Source organism: Prorops nasuta, unplaced genomic scaffold, assembly GCF_024137725.1.
Source record: "Prorops nasuta isolate Cenicafe-Biocafe unplaced genomic scaffold, Cenicafe_Pnas_1.2 PNAS00005, whole genome shotgun sequence".
In the NCBI taxonomy this organism is placed as follows: domain Eukaryota; kingdom Metazoa; phylum Arthropoda; class Insecta; order Hymenoptera; family Bethylidae; genus Prorops; species Prorops nasuta.
The window spans coordinates 8,012,868-8,025,371 of NW_027116802.1; the positions used below are offsets into that span (position 1 = coordinate 8,012,868).

At 32.0% G+C, this 12,504-nt stretch overlaps 1 protein-coding gene across 1 annotated transcript; it reads left to right on the forward strand.

The window, feature by feature from the left end:
• The first annotated feature begins 671 nt into the window (after positions 1-671).
• On the forward strand, positions 672-12,414 carry LOC136773414 (uncharacterized). The gene is made up of 12 exons (XM_066727083.1): positions 672-839; positions 2,307-2,466; positions 2,621-2,753; positions 2,856-2,973; positions 8,020-8,101; positions 8,712-8,754; positions 8,833-8,929; positions 9,012-9,102; positions 9,195-9,416; positions 9,530-10,017; positions 10,097-10,300; positions 10,400-12,414. Exons 2-12 carry the CDS (start codon positions 2,343-2,345, stop codon positions 10,532-10,534), a joined length of 1,737 nt encoding a protein of 578 aa, XP_066583180.1. The 5' UTR covers positions 672-839; positions 2,307-2,342; the 3' UTR covers positions 10,535-12,414.
• Positions 12,415-12,504: the final 90 nt, after the last annotated feature.

The window sequence follows — 12,504 nt, forward strand, 5'->3', positions numbered from 1 at the left end:
AAAAAATACGCAGACTTTTGGAAATAACCACAATTACTCAATTTTAACTTAGAGAACTATATATTTTAGCTTAGGAAGAACAAAACGTTGATTTAAATATGTACTTCCAAGCTAAGTGTTCATATAATAAAATTCTAATTTAACTTAGATTTAGTAATATACCTAGTATTTTTGATTAAAAAATCCCTTACATAGTTATGTTAATAATTTTTAAAAAATGCAATCTACTGTTATTATAGGTGAGTATTATATAGATCGAGCAAAGAAAATATTATATTTGGAATGGAAATTACAAATTTATAGGTATGCAAAATCATTTAAAGAAAAACATCGTATTCGATTTTTTCCAGCAAAGAAATTACTAATTTCTATTTTAAAATTTATTTTAATACGGCTTTTATGGTATTTTAAAATAAAGAAGTGTTTGTAAAAATAAAAGAAAAAAAAATTTGTTAACGTCATGTATCTGCAATATCGTAATGTTCTCCAAATTTAAAGTACCATGCAGTAATATAGTTAAATCACTTGGAGCAAGCGAATCGCTGAGGATAGGAAAGCGGGAGAGGAACACGAGTTGCGGGGGTGGGAGATTGAGAAGCCGATCCGGTGAACCGAACTTGTCTGCAAGGTCTGCAAGATCGTGCAAGTAGCCTGCGCTTGCGCAGATTTCCATGATACTGACTGGCGAGCTCTCGAGTTTAGAAGGCAAAGTCAGTGAATGCGGACGGTTTTAAGCTACCAGTCTATTCGTTGTATTTTAGTGACAAATCTTTGACTGTGCTCGAATTCCTACAAGTGAAATTAATAATACTAAAGATTTAATAATTTTTTGTAACGAGGTAAGTTAATGAATAAGTTTATACATATAAAAACTGATTTATTTCCGTAAATATAAATTTACCAATTTCTATCGGATAAACATTGCATTTGCCAAATACTGTTCCGGTTGTTTAGTATTTGGACTTGAACATTGAAAACGCATATAAGCAAACGATATTTGTCTATTATATATTCTTTTTGAAAAAAAAAATATTAATTACGATAGACTCTACAGTAGTTGCATCGTTGGCTAACTCTTTTTTTATCTTATTAAACACGCACGTAGGGAATTAGTGCTCATGATTTGTAAGAGAACCGTGAAGATTAATTGGTATCGTTAATTTTTAGGTGTATCTTTATAGTCTACTATACTGGCAGCTTGCGACCAGCATTAAACTCTCCCTCTTTTTCTCTCTCTCCCCCCGTTTTACCCCCAATATAATAATAACTTTATACGTAAATGTATACGATAGATATACGTCAATTCTACGTCTTGTCATTTTAGTTCAAAAAAAAAATAAACGGCATTTGGTGCTAAACTATGTCAGTAATTAATAAATTGCATTGCAATTGCACATTGGCAATGCATCTAATGCATATAGCTTCAGCGAAAGCCTCTAAAATCATGAAGGGAGTCAATAATTTACTCATTTTCAACTTGTGTTGCTTAAAATTACGTCAAAAAGATTGGGTCATCGAGAAAAGGGGAACAGTTAAGTTACAAAGCAGGAACAAAAATAGGCTGTGTGCCAACTATTCCAAGTCCGAGGTTTTTAGAACTCCCACCTTTGGATGAACCACCAAAAATAGGCAGGTTCGCTAATGCATCGATGATTCCTATATTTATATAATAATCATGAAAATGCAACAATTCGTCTATTTAAACTATTCTAGTTTTATTATTAAGCATTTTGCCAAGTAGTCGATGGGGAGAATACATTAAAGAAACGATGACAGCGTAATACATGTATAAACTATTTATTCTGTTTTACGTGTACACACTCGACATACCAAGTAAATAAGCTCTTACGAATGTATTATATTTGTCAAACCGAGCTCGTCCAGAGGCTATTCTCCAAAGATGGCCACGAATGTAGACGTCCATCGGAATAACCTTGAGCCTGATTCTTTCATCAAGCGTGACTGCATCGGGCCTGTTCTTTAATAAGAGTGCTTAGGCGGCCTATTCATAAATGCTTTTTAATTAAATACATGAATATATGCATGCTTTACTTAACTGTTTTACCATAATTTGACTTACAATACCAGGGAAATCGTATGTATATTAAATTGTTGGAGTAGTAACGTAGAGTTCGATACGGAACGAAATATAAAGAATGTTTGGTAAAGTCCTTTCGTTATTGTTAAATGTAACTTAATATCCAATTAGTTTAATGCATTATTAAACAAAGTGCACAATCTTGTAAGATTCAGTATGTACTTTATAACGATTCGAAAATCTTGAAAACAATTGAATTGGCTTTCAGTGAGTCGGCGGGCAAGGCCACTAGAAGGTGTACGCAATGTCAGCAGCTGTAAGGGAGATCAACACAACCCAAAGCAGCAAAAAGATCATGACTCATAGCGGGCCTATATCTAGCCCGAGTCACAGTACATTTATGGCGAGCAGTCTCGAAAACAACTTAGGTAAAAATCTTCATCTTCGATTGTATTATTTAACATTATGCAATGGTCCACTTTTTAGTTTTTTTTTATATTCTGCATTATTAATCGAATTAAACCATTAAACGTTCAATCGTGTAATATTTACACACTCGTTACACAAAAACAATTCTTTTAGATGCTCTTCTCGAAGATTTGCAAACAAGTGTTTCGAGAGAGACAACTCAAAGTAGCAGTAATAAAGGTGGATTCACTTCGCAATATGAATATCGAACAGCAAATAATCCAACTAGAATAATAACTGAAACTAGGTAAGTTTGTTTCAATTTCTCATCGAATGGTGTATATTTCTATTTTCACACACACGCACACATAAGTAATTTTATTGTAATTTTGCTGAAATTTGTTTGTAGAACTCTGCCAGCAACAAAGTCTAGCGCAACTACTACTGAGAAGTACGTTAGTTCTGGTCCTATAGGTACACCTACTGGAATACCAGGACTAGAATTCATTGAAAAAGAGCTTCAAGATGTGAGTGACACGTTTTTCCTTTTTCTATACAGAGGAAAATTTTTTATTACAATAATAAAAAAATGTATTAACATATTGAATAATTCATGTTATAATGACGAATTATTCCTCAAGCAATGAATTTTGTTCATTTGTTGTAATGAAAAATTATTCATCAGCTGAATAATGGGTGACAAACTTTTCTCGGAGTAGTCAAATAAAATGCAAAACACAGTCTTTTATGCATAAACATACATTATACACTCGCCAGTTAGGGAGCATCATCACTACCTTTCGACAAGTTTTAGTCTTCGGTGCGTAAATTGCATTGGTTACGTAAGAGATATAATAAGCTAGATGATTGGTATATAGGATAGAATGGTTTAGCGGGGAAGATTTAGTTTACCTGCGTAAAATCGTCCCATATTCTGGACAAAGTATACCTCTTTCAGTATCTGCATATTAAGCTATTATAAAACAAGGTCATTTTCACGCAATGATCGTGTTTATTAATTATTTAAGTAAAGTAGCTTCCTGGCTTTAGTAATTCTTTATGCAATTATTACAATGATGTCTGACTTACAAAAGTCTCTTTAAACTTAAAATTTTTTATTTTCATAAGGAAAATCTGGATTCATTGAATAAATTATCGCAATATCAAAGGTTGAAAAACATTACTTCAACACTTAATTCTATAAGAAAAATTGTAAGAGACCAGATACTGGAATATAAATTAATAGGGCGGAAATTTTAAAATTTTCCACTTATCTTTCTATCTCTCTTTCTCTCCTCCTAACACACTGAAGAGCTAATAAATTGTAAAATTAGATTTATCAGACATATAGATTGCAATATAGCTCATGAGAGAGCCATATGTCAATACAATTAGTTAGACTAGATTCTTATTAAAAAATCTCGTGAAGGTAATTTTAATCTGCGTAAACACAAGCCACTATTTTTGTAACATAATCTCATAACTCCTTTTGAATATATTAATGAATCCAAGGAACTCCTATCTATTGGAGCTTAAAATAATACAATGCAGGAAATTAAATCGTCTCCTTCGCGCTATAATGCAGTGTAAAAGGTTTCCCACGCAATTTTGGCATATTGTATCTTCTAAATAAATTGAATATAGAAAATAATTTTAGTAGGAAAAGATAAATGGCATTATACTTGACATAAAATGCAATAACATTCATACACCATAGTACATCGATGTATTAGAAAAATAGAACACTATTTATTTTTTTAAATACAATCCCATATTTCTTAATTAGTATATAATAAATAGAAAATTACTAGGAACAATGGAATCCAATCGTAGAAAAAATAATTCACTTTGTATGTTCGATTTCTAGAATTAATTGTCAGTTATAAACTTTTCAATTGCTTAATTTTTATTATAAATGTCTAAAGTGTAGGTTCTAAGAATTTCTCTAAAAAAATGTTTATTAAAGTTGATTTAATCTTTTAGAAGTTGAAAGTAATTGCTTATAACAACAACTGTCCATGTATTTAATTTCCATTTCGTAGTACACAGGAAATACGCATCCAATAAATAGACGTTACAGGGTATTTTCCACTTAACGAAAAATACCAGTAGGTGTAATGATAAATGTTTATTTGTTAGGGTGGTCCTTAGAAAGAGTATTTTTTTAATTTGCCCAAAACATCCCTAAAATCTATTCCTAATAAATAAAAAAAATATTCCTGCATTTTTTGAGCTATAAAAAAATCCATAAGCGCTTCCAAGCCACTTTCTTTTTCCTATTTGAGTAATATTGAAATTTGTCAGACTTTTAAAAGTAACTTTCGATTATTCGTATAATATTCTTAAAAAATTGTTGGACCATATAAAACAATCAAGTATAAATACTATAGTATTTGTAAAAAAATTGAGCGAATTTTCCTTCAACTACATAAAGATTGGCACATCATCAAAATTGAGTCTAAAACGAGGTCTTATTGACCATGCTACAAACTTTATGTGTAAAGGAAAATTCGTTAAAAATCTCTACAAATATTAGTATTTGTACTTGACAGTTTCACAGTTTAAATATTTTTAAAGCAATAAAATTGAAAAATCCATCCATTAATTTCTGAATTCTATCAACATCCCATACTGTTTTAATGAAAAAAAGTAGTGGCACAGGGACAGTTCAGGATTTGTGTAGTTTCTGTGGCCAAACTCCGGGAATATTTCTCTTTTATTTATTTGAAGTATATTTGGGACAGACGCTTCGGCAAGAAAAAGAATAGAAGAGAGTGGGAGGATTTTGTGAATACTTAAACGACCAGTTAAATAATTCAATAAACATAAAAATTTTGATTAACATTGATTTTTTATATAAATGATGCAATAGTTAGTCTATTATAAAATAATAAATCAACTGTGGTAGCAGGTAAAATCAAAAACACAAATTATTCTAAAAATTACAAAACCTTATCGTGTCCAATTCTACATGTACAGGATAAATACAAACCACGTATGAGTTAACACTTATTAGTAAGAAAATTACAAATGTAACCTCCATATCAACTCTCACCGCTGCTGCAGCATTTGTGCGCCCACCAGTTGCACCACACACTCTGTAGCACATAATCTAATCTTCAGTTGTAGAACTAATCTGCTGCTTTACCTAAATTAGTATTTTGCTCCTTACATTATCTACTGCCTTCTCTAAATTTTCTAATTTTTATTTTGTATCTGACTATTGTTTTAATTTCACCGCATAAACAACAAATGTTCTTGGAGTAACTGCAAGCATCCCAAATTATGTGATATCATAAAAATATATTTATTTTGAACGGTGTGCGCGGGATCTTACTATTGACGTCTTCGTGGGGCACTGAGTGTAAATCACATTATACGATTTAAATGAGTGGGGCAGGAGTTTTGACCTTTCTATCGTACCCCTAAATGGCTACTATTATAATTACGCCACTCTCTCCTATCCCGTTTAACTACCACCTTAATATCTATGTATATCGTTTTCGCGCGCGCGGTCCTAATCGATACCGAAAATTTTCACTAAAGTTACAGAATACGGAGTCTATAAGTAAGCAAGTAGAATTATTTTCGTAGAAGCTTATGTTTACGAAAGTCACCCCTTTACTATATATGGCCCCTTCAAAATCATAAAAATTTTGTCTAAAATATTGTTTGTATGTTATATACTTTTCACGATATTTCACTAGGACCATATTAAAATAATTAGCCCCAAATAAAGGGTATATCACAAAAAAATGTCTCAGCGTTGAAATCAAGCTCAAAGTGGCTTGTAGTAAGGGTACTTGTGATTGGTGGAAGGTACAGAAGGAAAAGAGAAAAAGAGGGAGAGAGAGAGAGGCGACAGAACAAGCTATACTGTCGTCACTGTCTATAGCTGTCCCTGACTGACTCATATTAGCCTCTCTCTGCGAAGGACAAACAAATTCGGCCTGCAACTTTTATTCGCTCTTATAAATAGCAGGAAATCAGTTCATGTGCAGTTTGGCTAACACCACTCCGTATTTTAACATGAAAATTGATATACTATACTATAACTAGGGTTCCCATTCATAATCCTGGAAAAATGAGATATATTGAAATAAAGGCTAATATTATAAAAAACATATTTAATAGAAAGAATGCAATTTATTAAATGTTTAACATTATTATAAAAAAAACTTTAATATTCTTAGAATTCGCTTGAAAGGGGACAGTTTTCAGGAAACAGAGGACGGGATGGCAAGCCTAACTATAGCCGAGCCAAACACTGTCAATTTCTCGTAATGTACTTAAGAGAGAAAGTGACTTATAGGGGTGAATAAGAAGTAGCTAAAGGCGCTAAGTCGTGTTATAGCGTTTCTTTCTGTCTTTTTGTTATTTTATTTCTTTTACCGTTCACCAATCCGAAGCGTGCCCACTTGAATCCGCTCTCAGGCTTATATCGATACTGACGTCCTTTTAAGTCACAAACTCTGTATAATCAGACGAAAAAAAAGCACAAAGAACTAAATGCAAAGTATACTCCAACAATTAAAAAAACTACTTGTCGGTTTAAACCAATGAGAAACGTATGATTAAAAGAATAATCGCGTTAAGAAAGTAAACTATATATAAACAAAGGTATTATAAATTCACCCAATGGCCAGTAACCGACATTACCGTGGGCCACGTTCGGAACCCTTTCACTGCCTCACCCATTTACCATATCGCTCACCGTCTGCAATAATCGCACAACTCAAAACTGTATAAATTGGAGTTAAACCTCTATAACAGCATAATTTCACATTTATTAATATTAAAGAAAATTGACGCCAAAATAACTCTTTTAAGTTTCGCCTAACAACGAATAGGCAACTCTTTAGTAAAACGTGCAGATGTTTAAAAAAATATATTAATCATTCGTTAAAATTAGGCCTAGTTTACATAACATCAAACCGTATAAAATTACACAGCGTGCCAGGGTGCTCCAAGACGTAGACAAAAATATCAAAATGCAAAGTCAAATTAATTATGAGCAGAACGCATTGTTATAATTTATGTATTTAGAGCTACTTATTGCCGCATTATAAATGTCCAATTATTAAATTAAAATTTTGTAACGATTTAAATAAGAATTGTTTACTTTATTTTCTTACAAGTACTAACATACTACATTTTTACTGCATCGTCGAATAAAATAAAATTTCTTTTGCGATTTTTATTAAAGACAACTATGGAATTAGAGCATAGAAACCTCTGTATACTGTTACACAGTTTTCAGAAACCTCGTACATTTGTATATGAAATTCTACAATTTTAATAATTTATCAGCTTTCAATTAAAACTTTCCCCAACTTCCGCTAAAAATCAGAATGTTTGTGATATATGTATATAGCACGCAGTAAATATAAAGGCAAAACTTAAAACCTAAAAGATAAAATTTAAAATACCACACACACATACAGTAGATTTATTGTACTATATCTATTATGGACTTAAGTATCTAAAGTTGAAAGACGCTCTATGGAATTTAGTTCAGACTGAAAAGATAGAAAAAAGTATAATATATTTATAAGATTTTTTTTTCTTTACAGGTACAGCCGGGTCAGACTAAAACCGTCGCTTACAAGCAGATGTCGTATCAGTATGATACAAATGCTGGAAGTAAATCTCCAGGTAACGAGAATACAGTACAAAATTTATTCTTAACTTTCCTTTCCTCGTGCTGCTTTTTCCACATTTAAGTGATAACAAATAGAAAATTAGATTTAAAAAATGATGTATTAACATATCTTTCCTTTGAGTATGGTTGCTGGAATATTTATTTTAAATTAAACAAGTTTTTTTCTTAAATTTGTTACATATTTTTCCTTATTTTCTGCAAAATTCTTTATCTGTTGGTTTTCTTAACAAAATTGCTCATATATCATTATTTTTAAGTAAAACTTTTCATTTTAATTAATTCCCCTTTGCTTTCTTTTTTGAATTGTTCTCTTTTTACATTTAGGTTTTTCTGGCAACCTTACCCTCAATAGCTGTAAAGTAGATTGGGAAGTGGGGTAGAAGGGGAGGGAACAGGATACGTGTATCGGACACATGTTTATCGGTCCTTTTAAGGAGCGCAAGAGCGATTATCATGCTTGCAATCTGTCATAAAAATACGGTTTGATCAAAGGCGAAAATTTCAAGTCTTTTATGTTTCAACCGTGATACAGCACCTTATAGGAACAGCAAAAATGATAAAATTGAATAAATTTGTTGATCATTAAAATATGCTTATTTACAGATCGAATTACAACTAATAGAACCATTGATGATATGACTGTTGTGTGAGTAAACTGCTCGTTAAAATTGATTGGATTTTACTAAGAGTAAATTTAATGTGTTTCCCCCATTCATTCATACAGAGACGACTTTCACGAGAAAACGTACAATGAAAGAAAATTGGGACAGCTGCATCGCAGTCCAGTATCAGTGACGAATCAAAAAAAGATTGATAAAGAAGTAAGTGCTAAAATTAATTAATTAATATTTGGATAGAATGGAAATCGGGTAAAAGATAGAATAAAAATTTAAAAAATTCTAGATTGTCGCCGATTATTCATCATGTCAAAAACGTATCTCTCCCGTTTCTGATATACATCAGAGGGATGTTAAATACATTCGTGAGGCTACCAGTGAGTTTTGTAACACTTTGCCTTTTTTACTTTTCCCATATTCGGAATTCATAATAATTATAACATTTTTCAAATAAATTATTTCTTGAAAGGTTATCAGAACGAGCATAGCCAAGAGCCGGATTATAGCAGTGGTTACAAATATGACAATACTTCGGAATATATTCCAAGGCTACCGACTTCATCGATTCCCCCTCATCTCTCTCCGGGACCAAATACAAAAGTGACAACTACTGTGAAAACTTATACATACGAATTACCATCCAGCCCGGAACACTATCTGTCAAGCAGCGAAACGTCAAACGTTCTTCCAGGTAATTAAAGGATCATATATATTTTACTAGAGACTAATACGGATAAGAAAAGATGACGTAATAAACAGTTATCGAAAAAGTACCCGGTCATCATGAAAGGCCATTAATTCCAGCAAAATATGGAACCAGTCAACCTCAAGTGGACGTTACAAAAACGACAAGAACTATGCATAAGGAGCGCAAATTTTACTGCGAAGAGCAAGGAGAGGCTCCAGTTGGTCCATATAGCCGAAGCTCACCAATTACAGAGTCTAGAAATACCGTGACAAAGTATTATGAACAACATGGGTCTAAGGATCAATCTGATTATCCCCGCGACACTGGATTTATATACCAGAGAGAGAATCAGTCCCCTACTCTAAATGAGACGCGAACTACCATAAATAGAGTCGAAGAGCATTATCCTGCGACTCAATCCAGAGAAGCCATATACAAATATTCAAGTACAACGACGAACATTCCTCCTGGCAGAAATGCCGAGGATCACGAGTGCCTTTTGCCAGGACCTTTTCCAACGAGTACTCCTGTTAAGTCTTCTCCTTCAAATCAACAGCCACCTAAGAAACTGGAGGATTTGATGGCTTCGTTCTCCAGTACGGAAGTAAATAACACTTATAGTTTTTTTCGTAACCATTGTTGTACATGTATCAGTCCAACATATCAAAATTCATGTTATTTAGTCTCGAACATTAGAGGAGATTGACAGGCCATTGATATACTCGTCGTCAAAATCTTCGGCGATAAAGAAGGAAGTTGACTTTATACCGCACACTCCTCCAATGGTGAAAACTAAAAATATCGCTGGACCACCAGTTTATTATCCACCAGGCTCTGCAGAGTTCACGAAAAAGGAAGAGTCGGGTGCTGCTATGTCACAGTCTGGGGTAAGTTAAGACGTATAACACAGCTAAAATCTTTTTCTGCCCTTTTTGTCCCTCTTCACTTCCTATAAATATAATAACAAATTGCTCCAATTATTTTAGGGAGCATGGCAAAAGGCGAGCGGAAAATATGAATACGAGGCTTCCAGTAAGAGCAAAAGCAAAAGTAGCAGCGGTGCAGCAGTAGTTCCAGTTTGTTTACCGCTGTGTTGCGCTTTACCTTGCGTTATTATGTAGAATATGCAAGCAATATTGTAAAAAGCAACAATATTTGCATCCACTTGTAAAAAAGGGGTCAAATATTTCAAATGTCCATTTCTATATAATATCATTTTCTTGCCGATTTTCTTATAATATGCTTATACTTAATAATACTCAAAATAGCCTTTATTATATATGCTCATCAATGTACTTACGGTCGCTTATAAACTTTACTTTAAGGCAGTCCATTCCCTCGATATTTACTGTAATAGTCATATACATGTTTTAAAACAGGAGGTGCTATAAATGCTTTTTCGGGCCTAGTGCCTATCCTACTAATATTTTAACAGCTTGCGTAGTCAAACGAAAATTATCCTAAGTCAGGATATGTTGTAATAGGTTTGATAGATTACTGTATATTTTAAAAAATTCACTTTTTGTGAACGTTCTAGTTTTATTCACAAGAGTATTGAACAAAATATCATGCAGAACCTATATTGATCAATTAAAGCTTTTGAGGAGCGCAAATAATTTAATATTATAAACAAAATATTATTTGATCCATTTTAAGTAGATCGTGTATATCCCATTGTAGAATTGTATACCATATAATAGTCGTAGTACGCGCTTCACGGGAAATTGAATCGTTTACATTGCACCATTTGACTAACTTCATTTTGTACTTTAAAATGAAAATTGATAAACTACATTATAACTGAACCACAGACGAAACAATTTCCTATTGTGTATTATTGTAACAAGAATGTTTCTTTCCGATATAACGCCCTGCAATGTCGATTTTCACATGCGATCTACCGAAGATAGTTCCAATAATATTTTGTTTACTGTGTTAAATCATTTGCATCCCATCAAAAGGTTTAATTAACCGGTACAGGTTCGCAAGATATCTCGTTCAAAAATTGTAAATGACCCTATAAAGGTTTAAAAGATATTTCATCAAAAGTTTCAATTGGCTAAATAACGATTTGCAACATATCCCGCCAAAAGCTATAATTGGTCACATAAAGTTGCGCGAGATACTTTGTCCAAAAGTGTGCAGGAGTTAAATAATTAGTTTTTTTAATTATTTAAAGATTACTTTGAGAATAATTGAATAAAAATTCAGAACAGAAGTTGAGTAACAAATTTTGGTGTAATATTATAAAAGCACATAAACAGTTTTAATATAAATTGGCAGCGATATTAGTAAAGCGAGTATATTTGAAAAGTAAATTTTTAAATGTATTAAGTAAACTATCGAATTTTTATGAGCTTATTTCATATCGAAGAATCGATCGGAACTTATCCAGATTTTATGAATTTTTTCATTTCCACTTTAAGATAATTATGACAAAGTCACTGGTAAAATCATATCACAGGGAATCAACAGAATGTACTAAAAATCTAGAAAGATATTCAAATTTTTTATAAATTCTTATGTAAAAACAATACTTTGAAGGTTACTCTATGATGAAACCGTAGCTATTTTTAAATTAATGCATCCAAGTGTCGGTACGCTCGACTACTGCAAGATTTTTAAATTTTAGCAAGATCGATACTGAGCTAAAAAATGGCCCTTATAGAACCTTTTCCCTTGAAATAAACAGAATCCTGTTATATAAATAAATAATATATTTAATGTTGAGATATACACGGAAAAAATATTAAAGTAAATTTAACTGTGCCTAATAACATTCACCTCAAAATTAAACATTTTTCCTAGAGATGAATGAATATACCAGTACAACCGAGGGTACATAGTAAAATCTACTTTAATATTTATTCCGTTTATGAAACTGTTCGAAAATAACATAATAGTTAATATTAATGTATCCAATGTAATTTTATAACGTATATGTTGTTTTTTTTCACATATTATGGCCGTAGCAAATAATAAATTTATATTTTTATTTCAATTATCTGAAAATGTGTTAAACATGCTTAAAAATATATTTTCTTTAGAATCAAATATTTAATTAAATAAAAAAAATTGACAGTTATTTTAT